The sequence below is a fragment of the Peromyscus californicus genome, unplaced genomic scaffold (assembly GCF_007827085.1).
Source record: "Peromyscus californicus insignis strain IS unplaced genomic scaffold, ASM782708v3 Scaffold_6__1_contigs__length_162567912, whole genome shotgun sequence".
NCBI lineage: Eukaryota > Metazoa > Chordata > Mammalia > Rodentia > Cricetidae > Peromyscus > Peromyscus californicus.
Window position 1 is genome coordinate 108026773 of NW_026294584.1, and position 27385 is coordinate 108054157.

Here is a 27385-nt window from a genome sequence, read left to right on the forward strand (position 1 = left end):
TTTTAAAAAGAAATTGATCTTAATAATATAGTCTACTTAATACACCTTATCCAGAGTATTACCAGTTCAACATGCGGCCTCAGCCATGTCCAAGACCAGTTGGAGATCACAGAGGATGGAGCCTTCCAGGCAGTTTATAAAGTAAATGCAGGAGGCAGTGAGATTCAGGAATTCAGATGTGCAGTTCGGCATTCAAAGGGACTTATGTTCAAATCCCAGCTTCTCCACCCCTGCTCTGTGTGATCTTGAATCCACACCTCTTTCTCCTTACCTACGAAATGTAAACACCTACCAGCTACTTTGTTCTGGGATGGAGGGCAGATGGAAGTGACCTAAGATGTACTGGGTGTTGAAACAGGGTCTGTACATGACAAGTACTCTAGACATAATAGCTGTGGTCACTTTCCACAGTAGAGTGCGGCTGTGAGGCTGCAGGAGCTGGGTGGCTCCTGAGCTAGCCTGCTGTCTGACACTTTAGTGCAGCTCGTGGGTGGCCTGGCAATGTCTGTGGGGGAACCAGGTTTCTTTCTCAGAGCTGAGATTAAAGACCATGTGGGACTGGAGCTCTTTAAAGACTGGGACCAAGTCCCAGAGAGCATTCCTTCTGAATGCAATGGATACAAGAGCCTCCCGAGGATGTCTCTGTATAACAAGGCTTGCAACAGCAACTCCTCCCCATCCCAGGGTGCCTGTTCCATTGGCATGGAAGGGAGTGGTCACTGGTTTTCTCCATTTTGATGACAATCAGACCTCTACAGCCATAGGCCACCTTCTCCAGTACCCTGGCCTGGTTCTAAAGAGTTGTTTTTCTTTTCTTTTTTGTTATTTGTGTGTGTGTGTGCGTGCGTGCGTGCGCGCGCGCATGTGTATGAGGCTACACATGTACATATGTTTTCATATGTGTTGAGGTCAGAGGTCAACATCTGATCTCTTCTCTCTCTTATTTTCTCACTGAACCTGGAGTTCACCAATTTGTCTCCTTCCCCCAATGCAGAAGTTCCAGACACAAGTTGCTGAGTGTGAGTGCTGGGGATCTGAGCTCACTAACACATTATTGTGTGGCCAGCATTCACTGACCAAGCTCTCTCTCCAACACCCAGTCCCTATTTTGCTATTCTTAAGTTATATTTTGTACCTATTCAGCTCTTGAGGGGACAATCTAATCCCTTAAATGAACTAAAGGATGAAAAACTTTCCTCTGTAGGTTTGAGCCAGCTGCCTGAACAACCCCACAAGTTCATTCTTAATTATCCTCACACTTAGATCCGAACCTCGATTTTCTTCTTCCTTTAATCATCCCTTTTCTGGGCACTAACCACAAGTAGTTCTCCCTTGTGTCGTACCCCAGAAAGGATACAGGTCTGAAAACTGAGGCATGTGTTGTAGACCTAAAGCTGCCATTCATCCTAGCTCAGGGACTTGATCCTCTCAGCACAGAGAAAGGGAGTAGAAGTTTGTTATGTTAGGTAAAAGTGGACAGGGATAAGCAAATGAAGTCCTTAGCTTCAGGTGAGTAAAGCCCAAGACTGTTTCTTGGCTATTGTCTATCTCAGAGACAGTTTTATGAATTGCGTGTACTTTGAGGCCATGTGTTAGAGACCGTTTTATGAATTGCATGTATTTGACATCATGTGTTAGAGACTTGGTTAGTCTTGAGGTGGAAGGATCTTCAAGGTCCTTAGGTCACTCAAAAGGAATTACTTTTTACAGAGTCTAAACCAGTTCTCACAAGAGCAACCCTAAGCCTTGAACTGCCCTATAGCTTCTTGTCTGGTGACCTCATCTCTGCTTCCCACTTTCTCTTCTGTCATCATGCTGACTTCTGTTGTGCCTTCACCAAAGGCCTAACGAATGGCTTCCCAAGTTATAACCTATTTCCTTTATATGCAACCCGCACACAGCCATTTCATCATAGTAACAAAAGTAAGATTCACAGAGAATATATGGATGAAAACAAACACCAGCAAGATAGGATGGAGTACTTGCAAAGTAGAGACCACCATAAAAGAGATGGTTTTTAGCTAATGTTAAAATATATTGAAGGAGGTGTGGCGAATTTGTCTCCATTACTCACTGGTAATGGAGGGTTTTTTTTGTTTGTTTGTTTGTTAGTTTGTTGTTGACTTTTACCTGCTAACATATATGATAGTTTTTGAAAATCACTTCTATTTGCATCTATTCTAACATGTTATAAGAGGAGAGCATCAAATGTGATGCTTAGTCGTCAGCTTGAATGAGAGACAGTGGTGTGCAAGTGAAGACCCTTTGGAAGCAGCCTTAAATTCTCTGCAGATCAGAGAGCTGGAACTTCCAAGAATAATGGAGTTATGTGTTTGTTTCCCTTCCTGCCCAAAGAGCATGTGGTTGGGAGGGGCTTACTCCCACGGCCAAGTCCTCTACCCCTGTCTGTCTCGAGGCTCCTCTGGCTCCTCTGCTCTTCTCGTGTGCACACCTGTTCATAGGTACAGCATGGCATCCCGGCACTCTCAGGTGTGCAGCTGACTTCGCTCACAGTCCTAGCACCTGGCACAGTGGCCGAACGCTGAAAGTCGTACTGCTGGATACCAACCAGAAATAAAATCATCAACACCCCTATCCTGTTGTAGAAAATGCTTGTGACTAACACGCCCTACATACGCCTCTCCTATTCCATTTCTCCGCACCTATGTCATGACAAGCCCCTCACGTCTGCTGCTGTGGAGGTCCACGAGAATGTGGACTCTACAGTACATGAAGCTTGGCCAGTGGAAGTGAGACGCTGCCTGTGAAGTGTGTGTCTGCAAATGATGGAACTTTCTGAAGAGACAAGCCTCAGCCCAGGAGATGGTAATCATGAAGGCCGTGATGGTAATCACAAAGGCCATGTCTGAGAAGGTGCTCATATCCAGAATATATAAGGATCTCTCTCAAACTTCAATAATGGGGAGAAAGCATTCCCGTTTTTAAAAACTGGACAAAGTGTATGAAGTTATTTCACCAAAGACACATGAAGGCGAATAACCCCAAGCACAGAGGCTCACTATCAGCAGTCACGAGGGGATGCAAACTGAAACTTCACAGACACTCTACTCTGTCTCACTAGAACTGCTAAAAAAAAAAAAAATGAAAAATACACAAAATCGCAAGTCCTCATAAGGACCCAGAAAACAGACTTTCACATTCTACTGCAAAATAACACAGTTTTGTAAACTGGTAGTTTCTTACAAAGTATATATATTTACCACATAAGACAGCCTCTCCAAGGCATTCATACAACTGAAGTAAAAGCTATATTCATACAAAGATCTGTACTCGAATGTTAGAATGGGTTTATTTGCAATAGAAATAAAACAATGTTCATCAACATGGATGAACATTATATCCATAAAATGGAATAGTACTCCATAATAAAACGGATGACTGACTTAGTTTAAGACTGGTAAAGGCAGCAGTGTGGATTGTGGATGAATCTCAAATGCAATGAGCTTGCTGATCCTGTTTATATACTATTTTGGAAAAAGTGAGACTAATATTATGACATGATACTATTTTCCCAGATTCACAGAACTGTGTGCTAAGAAGACAAATCTTAGAGCACGTAAGTTGTACCTTAATATAAAATAGAAATATGAACACTAGGAAACTCCAGAGGAAAATAAAAAGTTCTTTAAGATTCAGAGCAGAAAAATTCTAAGGCCACATCAAAATCAGTTTGAACCCTTTCCAAACACCAACGGTGTCTATTCTAATATCACATGAGATTAGGTAACCAAAGAAGAAGGAAGACCCACCCCAACACAGCCTTCACTTGGGGCTGCTATCTGGTAAAATCTACCAACCCCAGTACACATGAGACTCAGACTTTCCTCCTCCCTCTCTGTGGTACTTCCTATTTATTGGGGATTTGCATTTACATAGAGTGTTCATGCAGACATCTGGTCCAAACATTAAAAAAAGACACATGAGAAAAATTCACCCACAAATGATTCATCAAGGAATGACTACAATATCAACTCTGAAACAGCCAGATTAACATAAAGAACCAAAACTCAGTGGATACAAAGTTGTGAATTTTAAATCTCCATGGTATGATAAATAGCCTTTCATCAGGCCAATGTTCTTATTCCCTCATATAAAGAGACCTAAGAGATGCTACAATGTCTCACTTTGGAAATAACCCATCCTGGGAAAGGGCTGAAGGAAGGATCTTCATATTTACTCCCAAGGGCTCTGCTCCTGCCAGCAGACAACCCTCTGCCAATTCTCGGGGTCCTTCTGCAGAAAAATGCGCATCCACACCCATTTCAGGTCGCTTCTAGGAGGATGACAACATTGGCAAGCAGCTGCATGACCTGGCCCCTTAGCAGCAGAGAGCAGTTTTTTGAACAACAACAGGAACGCCGAAGATCCTGATGGGCAGGAGACAGGGGACACCTAAGACTGGCAACAGTGAGGGAGGCACACGTCCTGTTGGCTATTCCTGGGTTCAGAAACCCACAGTTCCCTAAGACAGGTGAGAAAACTATGTCCTCAAGTCCAAACTTATTTTGCCACTTTACATTTCTTCTGGGAAATCACAGGTGAGGGACTATCCAGAATGGCAAAGAAGACAGTGAGAAGAGACGCTGTGAACTGAGAATGTTTCCCTCAGTAGAAAAACGCCAACAAGAGACACCAAAGTAAGCAAAGCACAAAACAGCCCGATGCTAGGGAGATGGCTCAGCAGGTAAAGGTCTCACCGTACGAGTGTGCAGACACAGCTCCGATCCCTAAAACTCATGTAGATGCTGAATGGGCATGAATGCCTCTCTGGAAGCTCAGCATTTGGGAGGCCGAGATCCCCAGGGCAAGCTTGTTAGCTAGATTAGATGAACAGAGTTGGTGAGCTCCATGTCTAGCAAGCAATCCTGCCTCCATAAATGAAGTGGAGAGTAATTGAGGAAGACATCTGACACGAACCCCGGGCTTTTATACACAAGAGCACATATGCACACATGTACCTGCACACATGTGAGTCCGCACACACTTACTTACATGTGTACCACACCCATATGAACAACAACAACAACAAAAACGCCCGACCACACTGCCTTTTCACTAAATCCCTCCCAGAAAAGGGACTGTCGGAGGCTCTGTGTGGTATCCGCTCTAGGGTTGAGGGTTTCTTCCATCTTCAAATTATTATAGCAGCAAACTGACCAGGATGAAACACAGGCTAGAATAAGCGGATGGGGGAAAAAATGGGTCAGGTGGAGCAAATCTAAAACTACATGGCAATTGTAGGTAGCATCATCAACGATGACACCATGAATGCTATTGAAGAGGAACAGCTCCACACAATGTGTAGATTTTGGTGAGATCACAGTCTAAGCAAACAGAAAGGAATTGAGAGACAAGTAGGAACAGCTTAATGTGGAAGAACCAGTGTTGATGTTGCTCACCACAGTGAATGTATTTCAGTTACGTAGAAAAATAACCTTCGTTTTCCATATCGGGGTATTTAGAGATGGAGAGTCATGTAGCTTGAGTGTGCTCTAAAACACTCCAGCAAAGAGCAAACAAACATGAAGTAAATGTCGAAATCCTTGGTCTCTATTAAATGTAGATGGCTTGTTCATGGTGGTCATTTTGCTATCCCCTCTATTTACGTACACTTGAATATGTTCATAATAATTGTTTTAGAGCAACAAAATGGAGCCAGATATGGTAGGGCACACCTACAATCTTAGACTTTGGGGTCTAAGAGTGAGAGATCAAACTGGGAGTCCAGCCTGGGTTAGATAATGATCCTGTGAGAACAAATAAAAGAAGAAATCATTCATCCAAATCATCCAAAGTCCCCCATTGTACTACTGCGCAGTGACTTATCTGGAGATCTGCACAGTGATCCGAGGGTGCCCGTGCATTAGAAGTTGCCTGTTCCTGTTTCACAGGATGAGAGACGGAGAGGAAAGGGGGCTGCAGAAATGTGCACTAATGGAAAGTCAGTTTGGCTCCAGCCCAAGACACTGATTGGCCCACCAGGGACCACCATTCACCCAGACACTGGCCAGCTGCCTTGGGGTTGTTCATAGAAAGTCCCCTGGGGGAATCCCGAGTGACAACTCTCACTGCTTTGGGGCCCAGCTCAGAGGGCTGCTAATCTAATCAGTGGATTGATGCTAAATTGTACTGGGATCCTGGAAGTTAATCTGTAACGAGCAGACACTCCAACAGGGGCATGCTGGAGTCACCAATCCACTGGGTGTCATTAGAGTCGGTGAGAAGTTGGAGCACAGAGGCCCTCAAATCAAACCAGACTCTAGGCAGGCAAGTCAACAGTCTGTCCAAGAACTGTAATTCCTATGAATGCCCTTGAATCCACAAAGGAGCAGGCCTAGAAGAAGTCTTCTAACTAGACCAGCCCTAAGGCTTAGGGAAAATTCGATGCTTATGAGTGTTGTGACCCTGGGCAGCTCTACTCTGTGAAGTCCTGTGTTTCAGTTTTCTCACTAACAAACAGAAATTGTTTGAAGATTTAAAACATGTAATCCACAGGAGTAGCTCACAAGGCCCCACCCCTGCCTGGGGGTGTGTGTGTGCTCAGTTAATGGTTGGGAGGGTTGAAGGAGAAACATTTACTTCAATGGTGGACCCACTGATAAGGTGCTCAATCTCCTGCAACCCACCCTTCCTTCACCCTCTGTAAGCAACCCTAATAAAACTCACTGGGTCATTGCAAAACAGAGTTGTGGGGCATGGAAGTAGAAGAGGGACTAGTTGGGAAAAGGAAAGGGATCAGCAGGAGAGTGAGGGACAACAGAGTGTAAGTGGGGGATAAATATCACTGTATTACATATCATAACAATACCTACTAAGTATAATTAACATATAGTAATAAAAATGAAAGACAAACAAAACCTCATATAATCCATGTAAAGACTTGGAACCATGTAGGATGCGTGGTCAACATAAGCTATAGGAAACTTGCTTGAAAATTGGACATTAGATGCAAACCAAAGAAGATGCTCTGCAAATTGAAATCAAAAAGGATTTGCTAGCTGGGTATGACGGTGCCCACCTGTAATCTCAGTCATGGGATGCTGGGGGAGGAGGAGCAGAGGCTCAAGGTGAGGTTAGGCTATGTAGGAATAACCTGTCTCACTGAAGTGGGGAGGAAAAGAATTTCTAGAATGCAGCTTCTGTTTGTGTTTTCAGCCAAATCTGGCTCCAAGTATAGAAGAAATGGAAGTGTCGGCCCATTTCCTACCATCAGTGTGACTTTGGAAAGTTGCTCAACTTGTCTGATCTATGCTTTTTCTCAATTGTTAAACAGGGATAATATGTCCTCCCCACGATGGTGATGAACAAGACCCCATCTTGAAGAAATAAGGAGAGCACTGGGGGAAAACACCTGAAGTTAGCTTCTAGCCTTCACATTTATTTGCACACACATGTGCACACCCCAAACATACACATAAACACACACACACACAAACACACGAGAGAGAGAGAGAGAGAGAGAGAGAGAGAGAGAGAGAGAGAGAGAGAGAGAGAGAGAGAGAGAAAACAGGATGTGTTTTTACCTGGAAGCATGCAGTGGAAATGACTCACAAAAGCAATGCCCTTTCTGAGGGTTCCCCCAGCCTGCCACAGGGGCCCCTGGGATAAAGGTCAGGTGGACAGAGAGCTCAGTAAACCTGTCTCTGCTCTCACAAAGGCATGTCACAGGAAGACAACACCCTACTACTCTCCATTATGAATCCCGATGGCCTTGGAACCAGAACGAAAGGACAAAACATGGGGATACATCCAAGCAGTCACCGTATATATACAATGACCTCAAAACAAAGCTGAGCCAGAAAGGGCAGACACTAGGCCAAGAGAAGCTTCCCATCAACAAAATGCTACACTAGATGAAGAGGAAATAAGTAGACAGGAAGTGCTCTCAGTCCCACCACTGGTGGTCACAAAGGCTTTGGGCAAGTCTCATTATCGATTTACAGTGTGTTTACTGCAAAGCTACGAGTGATTACATCTGGTTTGGTGTTCCCAGTTTCCCTTCCCTTACCATGATGCTATCTTCCCTATTTTCATGACCTTTCTTTTTCATCTTCCATCCTGTGAATGCTACCATCTGCTAACCCCTGTCCCAGGATCTTCATTATTTCATGCTCAGTTCTGAACATACCTCGGCGAGTTCACGTTATTTTTAGCTGATAGTCTATAATGTGACTCAGGTCATATGCAATAGAATGGTGATGGCTTCTAGTTTTCTCATCATGCCATGGAAGAGTTGCTCAGTAAGTGCTTGATGGCTCAGTGACTAAAAATGCATACAAAGCTCCACCTTCCTTTGGAAGTCCTTGGCTTCCAGCACATTAGACTCCTTCACACATTTTTTGAATACAGTATCTCAGACTCTTTTCTGAAAATGAGACCTGCATCAAGAATCAGAAACAAGGCCTGCATCCCATCTGTACACAGCAGTGCAACAGCCAGAGTAGCCTGTCCTGCTGAGAATCCCACAATCCAGCAACTAAAGTGTGACATGTACTCTGTGTGGGGCTTCCAGAGGCCACCCCCAGACTCAGGCAAGGAAAAGTTCCAACAGGTGTTAAATATGTGGTGTACTGTTCCTGAAAATAAGCAACTAACTCCACACCCTGCCCTCTGACTTCCTCTTCCATCTGCAACTCAAGTGTTGAATTAGACGTGTCAACTGAAGAGCCTTCCAGTTCTAATACTCTACTGCCCTACTAGGAAAGAGCAGGAAAAACTGCCATTAGGAAGTAAAGTCCCAAAGGTATGAGCCGCGTGTGTCAGGCAATGACTAGTGCCTTAAATTCAACGTTAGCAATGACACTTGAATTTACCTGAATATCCCAGTTGCTTGGACCCTTACTAAAACTGCCAATATGACTCCATCCAATTTGCCTGAGAGACATGGGTTGGTTGGTTTCTTTGTTTTAATTAGTGAGAAGAACATCAGAACATAGACTAAGTGTTCAGTGCATTAAACACTAGTACCATGTCCATGTCCTTTTAACACATTAATAAGACAGAAGGGAGAATCATGTATTTCCTTTCTATACCATATATAAAATATGTACTTGCTAATACATATTTGAGAAATTAAAATAAGCCTAAAAATAAAACTAAGACAAATGTCCCAACTATTAAACTAGTTGGCAGCTGGCAGGCTCGCCACTACTCCAGCTCCTAGGACTATCATTTCTGAGGAAAACTACCCAATGCCAACTTTTGGACTCTTCTTTTTGCCTTTTTCCTTTGTAGACAAAGTCTCAATACATAGACCAGGCACAAAGTAGCCCAGGCTAGCCTTGAACTCGTGATCCTCCAGGTGTGTGCCACCACATCTGGCTTCTTCATTCCTTTAAAAAGACTAAGTAACAATGATTTCAGTTATATCCCACCTTGCTCTGAGGGTGAGAACACAAAAATGGATGCAATAAGCCAAGACCTATAGTTCTATACTCTTGCTGTTGACTACTTTCAGATTATAAGTAGTTATCATTATCTTTTAGGATTCGCTTTAGAAATAATACCTCTAACAGGGATGAAGACATGAGATACCATCACTGTGAAAAATCCTGCCACACATGGAAGATGATGCTGACAACTCCTTGGGGAAGCATTTAAAGCAACTCCATGTTAGTCTTAGTATTATAGGAGATACCAGAAAACTGAATAGCTACTTTGTTGATGCAGTTTTTTTATGAAGAAAGAAATAGTTCCATAAGCCAGCGGTCAATGGAATTTTAAAAACATTGTAACAAACATCTCAGCACACAAGATGCTACTCAATGGTAAGCTGCCAGCAGGTGGACAGTAGCCAGGCCTAGAGGTCAGTGAGGGGTGCTACAAGGCTGCAAGCTGAAGGCCACAGACAAGCATCAGTTTCCTCAGATGCCCACGAAAATGCATCCCTAAGGATGGACCCATAGATCAGCCAAAAACCTGTGATGATGCGCCCAGAATGCAGTGAAATCCAGCAGCGGGCTTATAATGTACTCTTGGGACTGAAACCTAGAAGGAAGCTCACAGATCCATTTCTGGGTTTCCAAAAACCACAGGACATGAGCCAAACCAATAAACACACAGCAGGCTTTGTGAATTCTATTATACAATTAGCAAACAAACAAACAGCAGCAACAACAACAACAACAACAACAAAACCCTGTGCAGTATGCTTATCTTATAAATGTGACACAAAACAAAAGTGAAACCAAATGAATAGACGACATCAAGAAAATACAAACAACCGCTCACTGAAGTTACAGGTTCAGACTCCAGCTTTGTTCTAAGTATCAACCACACAAGAGGCAGCTTTGCCTCCAGATGGAATCAAGTTATTGCTTTCTCATTTCGAAGGCTCACTGTACATTCTTAGCTGTGCAACCTTGGATATTAACCCCTACTACTAACTACTAACTACTAACCCCCTCTGTAGTTTCTGTCTATACAAGGGGCTGTACCTACCTTACCGAAGAACTCAATAAACCATATTGTACATGGTGGTGTTCTGCAAACAGCAGAAAAGCTGCTGCGTTCCTGCAGCGTGGCAATGAACCCTTGTCCACACAGCATCTGCAGTTAACCAAGAAGCAAATACCTGAGGTGCCACAGGCACGCCTTCCTGCTGAGGGCTCCCTCTGAGGGGTACTGCGCCTATAAATAATGTGGGGTTTGTTCTGTTCCTCTTCATCCTCTTGCTCATCCACAGACAGCAGTGGTTCAATAAAATAATCTCCGTCGTGGGACCGGAATGTGCCCATCTGTGCAGAAAGAGGAGAGGTTGATTGAACACAGCTCAGCCAATGGGAGGGACAAGAACACAACACAAAGAATGAGGTAATCCCAGGTAGGAGAAGGAGCTGTTTGCTCGGGGGCCCCTCCCTGAGAGGGCTGAGGTACCCTGGAGCAGCTGTGGCTTATCTTCACTCTCTGCCATATTGGAAGCTAATTCTTTCCTTGATGATGTGTTACACCTGCTTTCCAAGTCCAGCTTTTCCTTGGTGCTTAAGTTCCAGATCTCTTATTCTTCCTCCAGCAGGCTCTAACAGTTGAGTGCTCAGGCTGCCTAGAAATCCACGAACACCCATGCATAGCTGAGGGACAAGCTGGCTGGCCCAAACTGTCTCCTTTCACATTCACCAGGTACAGGATAGCCACAGTGCCTTCAAGGTGGTGTTGCCTGTAACCCTGACACGGTCTCTTCTGGTCCCCTTTGCCAAGGCAGAGTGATATCCCGAGAGGCAGTGCTGTAGTACTCTGTTACGTGCGCTCCCAGCACCACACCTACCCCCCTTGAGCGACTTTCCTTGCTGGTCTGAGCTTTCACATTTGGTCAGTTGGAGATAAAGTTCCTTCTTCAAGTTAACCTGTGAAGGTTAAATAGGATACTACCCGCCATGCACGTAGCCCAGTGCAAGAACCTTCTAAGGCTTTGAAGTGATCAGTGGATTTTGGTGTAGCTCATTAGTTTTAGGTCAGTTTGCTCTTGCCAAGCACTATGGACACCTTGCAAAAGGCCATCTCCCTCCCTCCCCTCTTCACGTATCTACAAGTTTTGCAAATGATCCACAGTGCCTCAAGCTTGAACCATTCATATGAACATTGAAAGCGCCCAATAGGCCCTGTCTCAGAGGAGACACCCAGTTCTTCTCTCTTCCTGCACTGAAAACAACCAGAAGCCTTCTCTCATTTCCTGGGCACAGGAGAAAAGATCACCCCTGAAGAGATGCGGGGTGACCTGCACCAGCATCCTCCAGATCCGATTAGAGAGCCAAGACCTCTGCCTCACATTTGCTGCACTGTGCCCAAATTTCTACGATCAGTTCGAGAATCAGAATTTTAAGACACTCCCATGGTTCTTATATAAGAAAAGGCGCCAGGCTAAGGCACTGCTTTTCAAAACCAACGGGGATCAAGAAAGCCTGGGAGAATTATTATTTTTTTTTCTGATGAAATTTGGGATGCCACTCTATAGTTACAGATTCAAATTTTCTGGGTGTGATGTCTAGAACTCGACTTTTTAAAGCAGCTCCCCTCGGGATTCAAGCTCTTAGACTCAGGCAGAAGTCAGTTTTCGTATAGTCTGACAGATTGACAGATCACCAGAGAAGCAGCAAGTTAGCGCATTTGTGCTCACCAAAGCACCTCTGTCTGTGGTCAGTATGTAACTGGTATTTTCTAAGCACAGGGCAAGGAAGGTCTATGGGAGACAGGACTAGTGAAAGGAACCCATGAGGCACAGAAAGGTAGTGATGTGTCCTAAGTTGCCCTTCAGTGGTACAGAGCAGCTTAGTGTTAATGGCAATTCTTGAACTCACAATCCTGATTTCACATCAGTGTCTGAAAAAAACCGAATCCAGTCATTTTCCCGAGGAATGGGAACTGGGCCTCTGGCCTATGGTTAAGAGTATGGATAAGAAAGGCTGAGGTGAAATGACAACTTGGTCACCTATCAGCATGAGGCCTGGGGCAAGATGGTTGTTCTGAAGGCCCAGGCATTCTTACCAGCGAAATGGGTAGCTCTGAGGTCACTGTATCACAGAGCCTGCAGCAAAAGCTCAATAAAGGGTAATAATATGGAGACAAAATGAATTTTGTTGTTGGTTCAGAAATAACCACTGGGACCCAACTTATCTTGTGCTGGCTGAGGTGACCATTTGTTTACATATGTGTACATTATTATGTATATAAACACACCATGTACTGTCTATATACTATAGCATGTGAGTGGAATGGATAGGTGTTGGTGCAAATGCCTAGGACAGAAGAGGAGAACACACGCACAGTGAACATCTGAAGAGAGACAGTGTCTATGATTTTGGAGCAGAGGGCTGAAACCACATGGAAAACTATGGAGTCTTGTGGGGAAGTAGAAATGAAACAACGTTTTAAAAGAAAAAAAAAGTTGACACAGAAATGTAGCTCTCTTGCTGGCAAATACAAGACCCAGAGTTCAATTATTAGCAAAGCACACACACACACACACACACACACACACACACACACACACACACACACACACACAGTGGGCAATATATGTACTGAGCACAGGAGATTAAAGAGAATTTAGAGAAAGCATAAAGCTGACTACGTGAAATAGGGAATTTCAGAAGAAGAGACTAAGATGAAATTGGACATTGGGCTATGGGTGAGGTGACATAATGTTAGGATCTTAAAGAACAGCTGTGGAATTAGGTACTGTTCACTAGAATATGAGGACATGTGTAGGCTATGTGAACAATGGTGTCAATGAGCTCTTATGGCCCACTTACTGACCTGCTACCGGTGTGTGGCAGGGATTGAGAAAAATGGCTGGGAGAGAAGAGGGTAGATGGAGGTTTTCTCAGACAGTGGTCCTATGGAGAGGAAGAGAGGCAGGGACTGAGGTCCAGACATTCTCTCAGCAAAGGAGAGCAATGTATAAGATGGCATTCAGAAAAACAAAACTGGCGGGTGTGGGGAGTGTGTGGTGGGTGCATAGTTTTGAATCACTCTAAAGAGGGCAGATTTCCTGGAAGCCGCCTTGGGCAGTCAGGAACATCATCATGTAGGGACTGCTACAGAAATGATAAAGATGAGCCTTGGGAGGAAATAAAAATTCCAGGAGACAAACAAGGTAGGAAGAGCTAGATTAGTGGCCACAGATAAAAAAAAACCTAGTTTGCGCATTTTAAAAATATATGTAGCCTTCCCTCCAGAAAAGGCACGTTGCAAATTACACGCATTGTAAATGGGGCTAGGAGAGTCCAGGGAGTCCTTTCAGAAGAAGCCCGGATTCTCAGTTCTCAAGGAGACCACGTGCATTGTGTTACCATGTAAAACCACCAATGGAAATTAAAGTCCTACGCAGAAAAATATTTATACAACTGCTGGGGCCACTCGGATTCCACCGGTGTGTAGGCGGGGAAAGAGGAGGAGTAAAGACTGTTTACCAACGAAGTGCACAGCAGCCTTATCTAAGAACCAGGAACTAGGGGTCCCTAGCTTTAAATAGGGGGTGCGCTGGTTCTCTGGGATCCACTTCAAGACTTTTCAGCCTACCTAGATGATAACCTCTCAAAAATCGCAGCCATTCTAGCGCCCAGGCCCAGGTTTGAGTCCATGATGACTCAACGCAGCATCCCCTCCCCTTGCCAAACAGCGGTCTCCGCCTACCCCCAATCAATCTCAACCAGGCACTTTGGGCACCAGGCTTCCCAGAGCTTAGCTGGTGGGTAAGGGGGCTCATCCTCTTCCCAGGATCCCAGTAGGCTAGACCTCCCCTCCTCCCTGTCTTCTGGAGTGCAGAGTTTCCGCCGGGATCCTGTTTTTGGAAGGCTTAGAAGGATGTAACCTCCAGACCTGGACGCAAGAACCAGCCAGCGAATGTGGCAGCCTAGCGCTCGAGTGAGTACCCAAGCCCCCACTTAGAAAGAGGAGGAGGAGGGTGTGTGTGTGTGTGTGTGTGTGTGTGCCAAGGGGAGAGAGTAAGTGCACAGACTTTTAATAGCCAATTGTGCGTAATGCGCGGTGCAGTGAGCTAGGAGAACGAGCCGCGGGAAACTTTCTGCGTCATAAGCGCGTGGTAGAAACGCACGTCGCTTGGGAAGAGAAGGACCACCCTAGTTGGGTCCAGAATTGTACGACACTCTTAATTGTCTTACGAAATGGGGGCGGATGCCTTGTTAGTTCCAATTTAGGGTAAATGGAGGGGTCAGGAAACAGGGGGTGGAGGTACCAACTTGGATCTCCCACTATGTGCCCACTTGGCAGCACAGGGTGGTATCCGTCGAACTCAACCTTCCTAGAGAAACGTGCGCCATACTTTACTATTCCTGTCCTTTGGAACTGCCACGGGTTCCAGAAGAATGGGACTCTTCTAAAGGCTACCTACCACTCCAGTCTCTCTCTCACTACTCTAGCGCCTCCAGCCACCACGCCAGCAGGGTGCAGAGTCGGACTGCAGTGCACCACCCCCTCCTCCCCCGCGTCCTTCCACTCCCAAACACAGCCTTAGAGACAAGCTCCGCCCTCACTCCCAGCTCTCAGAGTACTTGGCTCACCCTTCCTTTCCCGGGACAGGATCAGCTTCCCTGTCAATCTGGTTCAGTTTCAAAATTCCTTGCACGTGATAAAAGGCTCTGAGAGGAAAGAACGCAAGGACACTAGGTTACGTACCCCCGTTCAATGCAAGAGATATCCCAGCATTCCAGAAGGGGTGTCCTGGGATTGTCAGTTTACATCCCTGACTCAGGAAGCACTGAGGAGTTAGGTCCGCCCTGCGCTCAGCTGCTCCGCTCCAGGGCGGCCAAGTTTGCTACAAGAAACCACAACCCCAGCAACTTTCTCTGAGTTTGTAAGCCGACGTGCAAGCTACTCTGCAGAGTTGGGCTAAGCACAGCAAGCGCAATCCATCCCCAAGACAGCTCCAAAAGATCCACGACCCTCTGGGGACAGATGCCTACTCTCTTCTCGAGTGTAAGCGCACCCCACCGGTAGACCACCAAATCCCGGGACGTAAGCCAGTGTTGATATTTAACGCCAGAGCATAGACTCGGTAGGTTCAGACTAGGGTGCAATTAAGTCTTAAAGAAGCAGACGAGGAGGCGGGGAGGAGAAAAGGGGCACGCGCCCACTCACCATTCCGGAGCACAGGCTGATGACCGCAGTGTGCTCGGACTTGGTATTGACATGGCCTTTGTAGAAACAGTGCCTAAGTTCCATTTCCTCTTCGGAGTACAGCTTGCTCTGGTTCACCCCTGGCTCTCCAAAGAGGGTGACAGTGAACAGTGGAGCGATAAATCCGGTATGGGCGGTGAGATTAAATAGAAACTTCTGGCCGAAGGCTGAGAGGCGGTAATGCGCCTGGGAAGAGGTAGAGGAAGACGAGGAGGAGGCGGCGAAGGCAGGCCAGGGGTCAGAGGCAGAGTTAATGCTTCGTCGCCTTCTTTTGAAGTGCACGTTCGTGGGAAAGGGTTCCCCGAGGGTGTTCACTCGGATGGGAGACGCGATCTCATATTCGCTCAGAGTCTCTAATAATTTCACTGCAGGGAGAAGCAGAGGCAAATGAGCTAATCATTCATTTCTGCGAAAGTTTTAATTTAAAAAGAAGATGGGGGGCTTTGTCCCGACTTATTTTGCAGTCCCTTCGTGTCAATTCTTTCACCTTCCATCTCTGGTCAAATATTTGTCGAGCGCCTACTGTAATAGTAACAGCCGACAACTAAGCGAGGCGCTGAGAATACAGCGTTAGAAGTCAGACAATGAACAAATCTAGAAACATAAGATAATTACAGGTTCTGATAAATTCCTGAATAAAATAAAATGTGCGCTCTCCGGGGATCCCAGCTACCCAGCTACTAAGTAGCATTGATTTGGGACAGGGAATAAGGAGAGTAAAAATCAGGCAAAAAAGAGCTGGGGGTGGCCCTAAAATTCCTGCAGTGCCTCCCTCCCTAATAGTTGGCTAGGGATGACCCAGAGAAGGGAGAGGCTCCAAAACGGGAGGTAATTCTTTCTAGGAAAAGGAGAGAGGCCTCTGCTGCGGGGTACCCGCCCCGGAGCGTGTTCGAGGAGGTGGCGATGGAGTGTGTGTGAGTGTGTGTGAGTGTGTGTGTGTGTGTGTGTGTGTGTGTGTGTGTGTGTGTGTGTGTGGTGGTGGTGGTGGTGGTGGTGGTGGTGGAGGGGGGGACCTTGAGGGTCCAGAGCCACGTTACCTTGCCTCGGGTGCAGCCTGTCCTTGCGCACGGCCGCCGCGGCGTCAGGGCTCCTCATCTCAACCAGGTCCGGCACCAGGAGCGTTAGCAGTGTGGCCCAGGATACTAACTGCATGGTGCTCCTCACCCCTCCCCCCCGCTTCTCCCACCCCCTCCCTCCTGCCGGCTTTGGTGGCTGGCGGCGACGCGAGGCAGAAACAGTGGAGAGCGCGCGGAACCCCGGCGCCCTGCCGCCAACTTTTTGACTTTAGGAGTCGCTGAGGTCTTGCAGAGAGGGTCCCGTCTGCGCTCGGCTGAGCAACGCTGCCGCCTGCCGTGAGCTGAGCGGCTCGGGCCGCAGGAGGAGGAGAAGGAGGCGGAGGACTGGGGCTCGGTTGCTCGGCCGCATAATGTCCAGCCAGCGGGCAGGAGAAGGCGCGGAACGTGCGCTCCGAGGCGCGCCGGGCGCCCTGTGCTGGCCGAGTTAGCCGAGCCGCTTCTTGAATGGGGGGCCAGGGGGCGGGGGCCCCCGCGGGCGCTCAAATACCCTGGGTGCACGCCTCCAGGAGGAGGAGAGGGGAGGAGAAAACGAGGCAGGCGGCCCGCCTCCTTGCAGATCCTGTCCCCTCCTCGGCCGCCGGTGCCAGGAATCGCCGCTTTAGGCCCCTCCAGCTGCTGGAGGCGGAGGCCAGAGGCCCCCGCAGCGCCCGAGCAATCAGTGGCCGTCCGCGTCACCTCCCCGAGGTGGGGTTTTCAAAGTCTCTCAGCTAGAGACGGAGAGCAGAGAAAGTTCTCTTTCCTCGGTGGCGCCCTGCCATTCACCCCGACTCTCCTCTCCTACCTCGGTCTCTCCGGTTTGGAATCTCTCCCTCTCCAGTTCTTGGTGAGGATCTCTCTGGGCCCTTGTCCCTCCTCTCCGAAGGTCTCTTCCTACCCTGTTTTCTACTGTACCTTCTCCATTTCCCCATTTCTGCCTGTCCCCTTCATTCTGTACCCATCTCTCTCCACCACCCCACTTGGGATTCCTTAGAGAGAAAGTAGCCCAGCGCCGGAGCCCCAATCCTACACTTGATCACTAGGAACCAGATTTGTCACCTGAACTCCACTCTCCATTTAATTGCCCCAAGTTAAGAGTTTTAGAGTCAGGGATCTCAATCCTATGGTTCCAGTGTGTTTCAGATCCGTAGTTCCCTGAAAGTTTCGCAACAGTTTAAACCCAGGTCTTCCCCGGACTTCTGTCGCCATGGCTAGAGCCTGCCTCTGCAGGTTTCTGTAGGTCCACGCTCACAAAAGGTTAAGAAGTTTACTGTGCAGTTTGGGAGCCCCCGACGCTGCCCAAGATTTGAGGGGGAGTAGAGAAGGGGTGAGAAGGTGTTTGGTCCCGGGGACACTCGACCCTCCAGGGATTTCTCAGTCACTTCCGCTTGCTTTTAGTGGTAGAGAGGATGGGAGCAGGGAAGTGACTCCAAGCAGACACTTCAAGTTATCACCTCCCTTCCTATGAGGGTGCACGATTGAAAGTCAGGACTATAGAAAGGGAGAACGGAAGACCGGGAGAAGGGAGGGAAGTAAAGATTAATCCTGGATAGTTCAAAGGCACCTTTTCCCCTTGGCTCTCAGGAAGAGGGGAGGTGCTAATTCCAAGGGGAAGGAAATGGCGATTTCAGTAACAGATATGACTAACAAATTTATAATTGCCAAAGTTTCCTAGAACTGGAGTTTACTGCTGCTTGGCCTGCCATTGAGAACTGAGAATATCAAAGTGCCAACAGAAAACAGTGTGCTGAGAGTGCCACCCATCCTGGAAACGATGACGTATACAGTTCTGATGATAGCGGAAAAATGACTTGGCAGGGCTGCAGTTTCCTAAAGATGTTGCTAATCCAATTAGTTAGGCACCACTGAAATGGCCAGGCACCCGGTATCCGGTGCAGAGATGTGCACTTGAAATTTCACTCACCAGGAGGCTGAGGCAGGAAATTGGAGAAATCTAGACCCATCTGAGCTACGTAGGAGACCCCATCTCAATACAAACTAAAGTAGCAAAAGAAACAGGGAATTTTAAAGGATGGCCTTTCAACCTGGAGTCTTCAAAAAAACTCACAGAAGTGATTTTCTACTAGTATGCCATCGTTCTTTTCATTACATGCTAACGAGTCCTCTTAACCATCACTTCTGGGAGTTGAGGTGTAAACAAACCAACCAACCAGAAATCAGTCTACAGAAATCAGTCTGACTCCACTGGAGCCCTTATAGCATTTCTGCTGTTCTCACAAGCCTAGCACTTTTGAAAATATCTTCCACCAGGCAGTTCCTCTGTTTTAATTCAAATATCTCCTAATCAAGAGATGCTAACAGCACAGACTTTCCCCCAAGAGGGGCAGGAGAGAGGACTCCTTGGTAAGGAGCACTTGCTGCTCTTACAGAGGTTCTGAGGTTGGTTCCTAGAACCCACATATGGCTGCTTACAACTGTTTGTAACTCATTTCAGGGGATCTGACACCCTCTTCTGGCTTCCCCAACACCTCTGCACACATATGTACACATAATTAGAAATAAAAAAAAATCTTAAAAATCACCACTCGGAGGGACACGTGTGTAGCTTCAGTCCTTTGATTTCTTTCTAAAACTTTAAGAATGGATTCTAGGGGCCTCAGCCTTTCAGAGCACTGGCTGCTCTTACAAAGGACCTAGGTTGGAGTCCTAGCACTCAAATGGCAGCTCACAACTGTCTGTAACTCCAGTTCCAGGGAAGCTGGCAGTCTCATATGGATGCATGCAGGCAAAACCCCAATGTACATAAAATAAATGAATAAATCTTAAAAAAAAAGAATGGATTCTGTTTGCAGCTTAAATACTGTTTCTGAGACAACAGTCATTTTTGTAAGAGCTGATTTGAAAGTACCTGCTGTGACCTCATGAGGTCTCGGGACCATAGGCTTATGGATTTCTCATCTTCAGGGAAGTGCTCATCTGTACATCCATGTCTTAGCCAGCCTCAGAACTTCTGGCCACAAAGAAGTCTTAGAGCACAACAGAGAAACATGTTTCAAATCATGAGAAAAAGAAGATAAATGAGCTTGCTGATTCAGGTGTTAATCTTAAATAATAATTCTTTCATTGAAAATTTACCATGTGCCAGGCCATGGTCAATTACTACATCTAATTTAATTTTTAAAACATCCCTACAAGGCAGGTGGTGTTAGCTATTTCCTTTTTCAGATTAAAATACCAAGATTAAAAAAACCTGAAGTATTTGGGGGCTGGAGAGATGGCTCAGCGGTTAAGAGTGCTGGCTGCTCTTCCAGAGGTCCTAAGTTCAATTCCCAGCAACCACATGGTGGCTCACAACCACATATGATGAGATCTGGTACCCTCTTCTGGTGTAGAGGCATACATGCAGATAGAGCACTCATATTCATAAAACAAATAAATCTTTTTAAAAAATGATGTACTCGGACAAGAACCCTTGAATAGTAAGTGACATAATTCATATTATTTTGGAAGTCTAGTCTAACTTCATAATTATTATATGTAAACTGAGATGGTGGCATATGCACCTGGAATCCTACCCAGTACTATGGAGGCAGAGGCAAGCAGATCTCTGTGAATTTGAGAGCAGCTTGCTCTATACCATGGTTCTCAACCTTCCTGATGCTGTGACCGTTTAATACAATTCTTCATGTTGTGGTGCCCCCAACTACAAAATTATTTTTGTTGCTATTTCATAACTGTAATTTTGCTACTGTTATGAATCATAATGTAAGTATCTGTGTTTTCTGAAGGTTGTAGGCGACCTCTGTGAAAGGGTCATTCAACCTCCCTAAAGGGATTATGACTTACAGGTTGATTCTATATAGTGAGTTCCAAGCCAGTCAGGGATATATAGTAAGACTCTATCTCAGAAAACAAACAATAAACCCATAATTATTTTATAACAAATGATTAATCGTAAGTCTAGCTAGATTTGGAGAAGGTGACGAATATTGTCTAGAAAACTGTTCAATTTCCCATTCCTCCTTCTCCTTTCCTTCCCTTCTCTCCTGTCCCCTCTCCTCTCTTCTCCCCAGTGCTGGGGATTAAACCATTAACTGCAGACCTAGCACTTTCTGTGTTAGTGCTAGACCACTGACTTACATCCCTAGTCCTGAAAAAAAAAAAATCTTTTTTTTTTTTTTTGGAACAAGGCTCAAGTTACAAAGTTCAGATAGTCTTGAACTCCCATTGTATCCCAGGCAGGCCTCAGGTTTTGAACTTGACATCATCTAGTGTCCTCTTTAAGAGTAGCTGAAGTTAGAGGCATGAGCCACCACATTTGGCTCTAACTTTTTTCTAATGTGAGTAACAATAATTGTCTCATATTTTCATAGCTTTTCCCATAAAACTTGCAACAGTCCCACACAGTGTGTGTGCTCAAAAGTACTGAATAAATGAATAATTGAATACAACCCTTCACCGTCAACACACACACACACACACACACACACACACACACACACACACACACACACACACGTACACCCGGGGGGGGGGGGGGGGAGGGTCTTGGAAGTTGGCTATATAAAGTGGTTATTAAAATTATCTGAGTCTTGAAGAGAAGTGTGGATTTTAAAATCCCTCAACCCTGTGCACACAAACGTGTTCTCTGAAAGATTCAGTGCTTTCTGGGGTCATTTCGAGTTAACAGAGAGATAGTTCTTAGCCAGCTTTCCTCTCTGAGTTTTTACTGGAATTGAATGTTACTGTGGGTTAAAGTGGAGGCCTTCTTTGGCTGATTCTGCATAAAAATTGGGTCCCTGAGGAGTGATGCTGGCAGTGGATAGCCTGGAAGATGGAAATAAGAGAGATCATACCATAAATGATTCTATTTGCTGAAACAAATGCCATCGAAACAACAGGAAGGAGAGAGACTATACACACACACACAAACATATATATATATATATATATATACATATATATGCACACATATATGTATGTGTATATATGTATATATCGTTGTCTATCCATATATATGTATAGACATTGAGCCTGTGTATGTGTCTATGTACCAAGTGTGCAATACCTAGAGAGGCCAGAAGAGGGCATCAGATGTCCGGGACTGGAGTTACAGAGGATTGTGAGCTGCCAATTGGGTGCTCAGAATGAAACCTGGGTCCTCTGCAACAGCACCTGGTGCTCTTAAGCAGTGAGCCATCTCTCTGGCCCTGGGAATCACTTATTTGCAGGATGCAACCGGAAAGGAACTACAACATCTTTGCCTGCCGTGTGGGCATTCTTTTAGTCTTACAGCTGCTGATATCAAGCAAAGTATCACGCTAAGAACAACGTAGCTTCTTGTATCCTCAATAGCAACAAGATTAGATGATGGGTAACCTGGAACTCACTATGTGGCTAAGCCCTTTGTGCTACTTACTTGGTCCTTAGAGCAACCTGGTAGTTTTTTTTTATCGTCCTTATCTTAAGCAGAGAATCGGACAGCAAAGGGCGGTGCACTTCTGAGCACCACAGAGCTAAGAGTGCCCTGTAGGTGTGTGCTCTGAGCTGGGCTCGGCTCCAAAGCTTGCGATCTCTGTGATATGGTGCAGCCCACTGACATACGGCCCTCTGCCTGATTGTTCAAGATCCTTCAGCCTTTCTCCCCGACCTGATAAATACCACGTGTAAGAGCATTGTTTTTCCTTCTACTGCTGCATTTAATGTTTTGAAAAGCTTCTGTTGTGACTGCCCTGAAAGTCCTTGGTCCTGTTTGTGAGATAGCTCTTTAAAACACACATCTGGTCGAGAACATTGGTTCCACCTTTAGCCTGGTTAACCACCAGATGCTCCCTGCTTCCTTGTCATACTAATGACACCACGTGTCTGGTAATTCCTAATATGAATCCCGCAGTTGCTTCCTTTGGGACTTTATACACAGGTGCTCCCGTTCTTCTACTGCTTCCTCTAGTGTCGCGTGGAATGAGACTCTCAGGCCCGGGCTTATCCACAAATGGAATTCAGAAATGCTGGACTTCTAGATTAGACCCAAACCATGCAAACTCAAGCTAGATTAGATATCAGTGTGACTTGTGCCGATTCGAGTTCTCTGTTTCCTGAAAGTGCGTGCTTGACAGAGATGGTTACTGGACAGACGCCCTCCTGGAAGCTGGCACGTGTCAGATCATTTAGAATTAGATCAGAACGTGCATGCCCGGAGTCCATACTTTTCCCTGGCCCAGCTGGGATGCACAGTCGTTGTTGTTGCATCTTTAAGGATGGAAAGCACAAATCTATCTTCTCTGATACATTGTCACATACGGAGAAGGTACTTCTTTATTTTTTAAACGTGTTAACTGTTGCCACCAATTTGGCTTTTGCCTTTAAAGGGACTGTTTCATTTAATATATAAAAATAATTCGGTTATAAATATGTACTCATACAGCTTTTATGTAATTTTATACAACTGAGGTAGATTTTTGTTTTTCATGATGTCACCATTCTGGGGAGGCAAGTACTGCTTTAATAATAATCATCAGAATTTCATTTTTTTTTTCTGGAATAAGAAACCTTCAGGGCCAGTCTCCCCTAGTGATTACTTCTAGACCATGACTCACCAGACACCTGGGAGCACTCCATGTCTACTCAGTGCATCATGCAAGAGTTAGACCTCCCCTGTGGACACTACATAGCCTTTATCTGACCTAAAGACGGAGGAATAATGGCCACTCGTCCTTGAGAGTGTCAGGAAATGACTCGATTGTGCTGGCTCGAGACCTGTCTCCAAGTCAAGTCTCTGCACTTTCCAGTCAGTGGTGTCCCTGGAACCTACCTGCTGATCAGGAGGGGCCAGTCTTGGTTTCTGACTGGGAGGGAACTAGGGGCTTAGCGCTTCTTTGTCGATTAACCTCCCGATCATCCCTCAGTTTAGGGGCCTTCTCCACTTCCCCAGTGTGTGTTTCTGTGCCATTGCTTTGAACGTTTCTCATACATTCCTTGCTGCTAGTCTCATCACCCTTTGCCAAATGTGTGTGTGTGTGTGTGTGTGTGTGTGTGTGTGTGTGTGTGTGTCCATCTGTTTTGTGAGACAAAGCCTCTTACTGGCCTGAATTCACTGATTTGGCTGTGGCTGGCCCAGGAGCTCAGGGTTCTGCCTCTTTCCACTTCCCCATGCTCAGATTTTTACACGGGCTCATGGGATTGAACGAGGTTTGTCATGTTTATGCTGCAAATCATTTACTGACCTAGCTGTTCCTTTGCTTGAATTTTAAAAAATATCGAAAGACATTTATTTTCTCTTCTTATAGCCTGCTTAAGTAAACAAGGCATGGAAGTTGCACATTTCTTTCTCAGGCATTTTCTTTTTTAACCTGAAATTTTTTGTCTTTTATTTATTTATTTAGTGTGTGTGCACTCTCGTCCCCTGAATACCACTGCGTAGTATGCAGGGAGGTCAGAGGACTACTTGGGTTTTGTTTTATTGAAAATTGATTTTTCATAAAGTGTATTCTGACTGCAGTTTCCCCTCCCTCTGCTCCTCCCAGTTCCTCCCCACCTTTCCTTCCATCAGGATCCACCTTTTCTGTCTCTCATTAGAAAACAGCTAGGCATCTAAGAGATATAATGTGATATAATAAGATGAAACAAAACCAAACCCTAACACGTCAGAATAGGACAAAACAAACTCACAGAAGGAGAAGAGCCCAAGGAAAAGCCCAAGGAACAGATACAGACAAAGAGACCCACTCATTTGCACATTCTCTGGGGTACTGTGGCTTGGTTGTAGCTTGCTTATTGTTGACTTAATAGCCAATATTCACATATAAGTGAATACTTACCATATTTGTCTTTCTGGATCTGGGTGGTGATTTTTTTTTTTAGATCTATCTATTTACCTGTGAATTTCATGATTTCATTTAAATGGCTAAGTAATATTCCATTGTGTAAATGTACCATATTTTCTTTATCCATTCATCTGTTGAGGGACATCTAGGTTGTTTCTGTTTCTGGCTATTATGAACAGTGCAGCAACGACTGTGGTTGAGCAAGGTTCTCTGCTGTGATATGATGAAAAGCCTTTAGGTATATTCCTAAAAGCAGTATAGCTGGATCTTGAGGTAGATTGATCCCCATCTTTCTGAAAAACTGCTGTAGTGTCTGTACAATATTGCATTCCCACCAGCAATGGAGGAGTGTTCCCCTTATTCGACATCCTCACCAGCATGAGCTGTCACTTGTTTTATTGATCTTGGCCATTCTGAGGGCCATAAGATAAAATCTTGAATTAGTTTTGATTTGCATTTCCCTGATGACTAAAGATATTGAACATTTCTTGAAATACTTCTCGGCCATTTGAGTTTCCTCTTTTGATGATTCTGTTGAGATCTATAACCCACATTTAAATTGGGTCATTTGTCTTCTTGATATCTAGATTTTTTGTTTTGTTTTGAGTTCTTTACAACAGAGGACTGTGGGAGTTGGTTCTTTCCTTCTGTGTGAACTCTGGGGACAGAACTCAGGTTGACAGGCTTAGTGGAAGGGTCTCTTACCAGTTGTGACATCCTACTGGGCCCACAATTCTCAAAATAATCAAAAATTGATTTCCCTGTGAACGTTTAAAGAAATTCCTGTTTTTTAATGGTAAATTATTATTATTATTATTATTATTATTATTATTATTATTATTATTATTTTGGTTTTTCAAGACAGGGTTTCTCTGTGTAGTTTTGGTGCCTGTCCTGGATCTTGCTCTGTAGACCAGGCTGGCCTTGAACTCACAGAGATCCTCCTGGCTCTTTCTCCCGAGTGCTGGGATTAAAGGTGTACGCCACCGCCGCCCAGCGGTAAATCAATTTTTACACATGCATCAAAATGTAAGTTTTTAATTAAGTAATGGTGTCAGATGATGTTTAATAGGTTTCCGGTTCTAATTACACTTACAATAAAGCTCACTTCTAGGACCAATGAATAACACCATTTGTAATCTTCCCGACAACTCAGGAAAACTTTGCAGAGGATACAAAGAAGGCACAGAAAAGTTAGACAACTAGCCTAAGGTGCAGAGCTAGTATAATTGAATGAGGATTCGAAGCCAAGCTGTTTGAGTTCAAGGCCTGTGCTCTTCCAAAGCACATCACAGTGTCTCTCCCATGTGTTTATATTTTATCAAACTTAGTTCAAGATAAACTGCAAAGCTTAAGGGTACTGTTCCAAAGAATGGAAATGTGGATGTTAGCAGAATTCAAATTGAAGGCAATTGGAATCAAGGGAGCCAATGAAAATGGCTCAGGGAGTCAGTCACAAATCTGTGATGCTAGACATCAGGCCGAGCGGATGGGGAAGGAGTGGGCTGCCTTCCTAGAAGGTTAGGCTTGCCTGACTTAGAAGACTGGCTGCTGGGAGCATTCACAACATTCCTGTAAGCCTCTGCTGTCTCCAGTCCTGTCCAGGGTCTCTATATTGTCTACAGTATGTTGGGGTTCTTCTGAATAAATAGCACCTTCCTGGGGTTTTAAAAGTGGGGCTGGATTTGTGCTCCTTGCAAGCTGGTTAACTTAGGCCCTCTCCAAAGAGCCTTTCAAACAGTTCTTCAAATGACCTCATTACCAAGGACAGTGGAAAGGGGTAGGGAGTTAGGAAGACTTTCTGTAGGAACATGCAGATATCTGAAATGTACGGAACTGTGGATGTATCATATGTTACAACAAAACCTGGTAATGAGCTTAAGTGGCATCGAATCAATGCCAGCTGTCCATGGTATATTTACCACACGTGGCCTCTGTATTAACAGATACCAATAACAGGATAAGTTGCTTCCTGAAATGTAGGCCTAGCTATTAGTGCCTTGTCAAGTCCCTATCAGGTGCTGGGAAAAAAATCACTCATTTTGCAGACTTTCCCCTTACTCAAAAAGGGTGTGACTGTGCACATCAGTGGCATTCACAGTAACATAACAAAACAGGCTGCAGCTACTGTTGAGATGTGTTCAAGAGGCACAGCTACAGATGTCAGGAGCCCAGGGGGATGACTTCCTTTGGGACACCTCTGTAAGATGAATTGCTAAACAGTCTTATTAATAAAAAAACACAGAGCCAGATATTGGGGTTAAAGCTGAGAGATCAGAGGAATATGATAAGCCACAGACAACCTCACCTCACTGACACCTCAGTCTTAAAAGAGATCTACTTCCTGTATACCCACGCCTATATGCCTTTCTGTTCTGCCATCTCATTTCCTCTCTCCACCCAGCTACATCACTTCCTCTTCCTGCCCAGCTCTGTCACTTCCTGTTTGTCTGTACAGACCTCTAGACCTTTATAATTAGTGCTGGAATTAAAGGTATGTACCATCATGCTTGACTCTGTTCCCAGTGTGGCCTTGAACTCACAGAGATCCATCTGATAGGATTAAAGGCGTGTACCACCATTGTCTGACCTCTATGTTTACTATAGTGGCTGGCTTTTCCCTATGATCCTCAGATAAGCTTTATCGGGGTACACAGATAAAATATCACCACACCTCACTGGGGTAGTAGGTATTCCTGAATTCTAGTCACAGTATGGAGCACCAATTTACCTATGTAAAAATCTGAAGTCAGTATTTTTTACATTATTTAGCTTCTCAATCCTGAACATAAACCTGGACTCAGGTACTTATCATTCCTCTATGATACCATTTCGAACCAAATGAAGGTTGTAGTAGGGAAACCCTCTCTGTCCTGCTTGGCTCTCCTGCTGTAA

The 27385-nt window shown here is 45.2% G+C and overlaps 1 protein-coding gene across 7 annotated transcripts in view; it reads right to left on the minus strand.

The window, feature by feature from the left end:
- Adamts9 (ADAM metallopeptidase with thrombospondin type 1 motif 9) overlaps positions 1-17143 on the minus strand; it is a 171487-nt gene extending 154344 nt beyond the window's left edge. For 5 of the 7 annotated variants that reach the window (XR_008214349.1, XR_008214348.1, XM_052720257.1 and 2 more), the window contains exons 1-3: positions 16692-17142; positions 15616-16019; positions 10595-10757 (exon numbers count right to left, since the gene is read on the minus strand). Coding sequence is in view for 5 of the 7 variants with exons in the window: in XM_052720257.1 (XP_052576217.1) it covers positions 10595-10757; positions 15616-16019; positions 16692-16806 (682 nt within the window). In the remaining 2 variants the exon portion in view is untranslated. Of the gene's footprint in view, positions 1-10594; positions 10758-15615; positions 16020-16691 lie in introns of all 7 variants that reach the window. The other 2 variants (XM_052720258.1, XM_052720259.1) reach the window with 1 other exon arrangement.
- Between the last annotated feature and the right edge of the window lie 10242 nt (positions 17144-27385).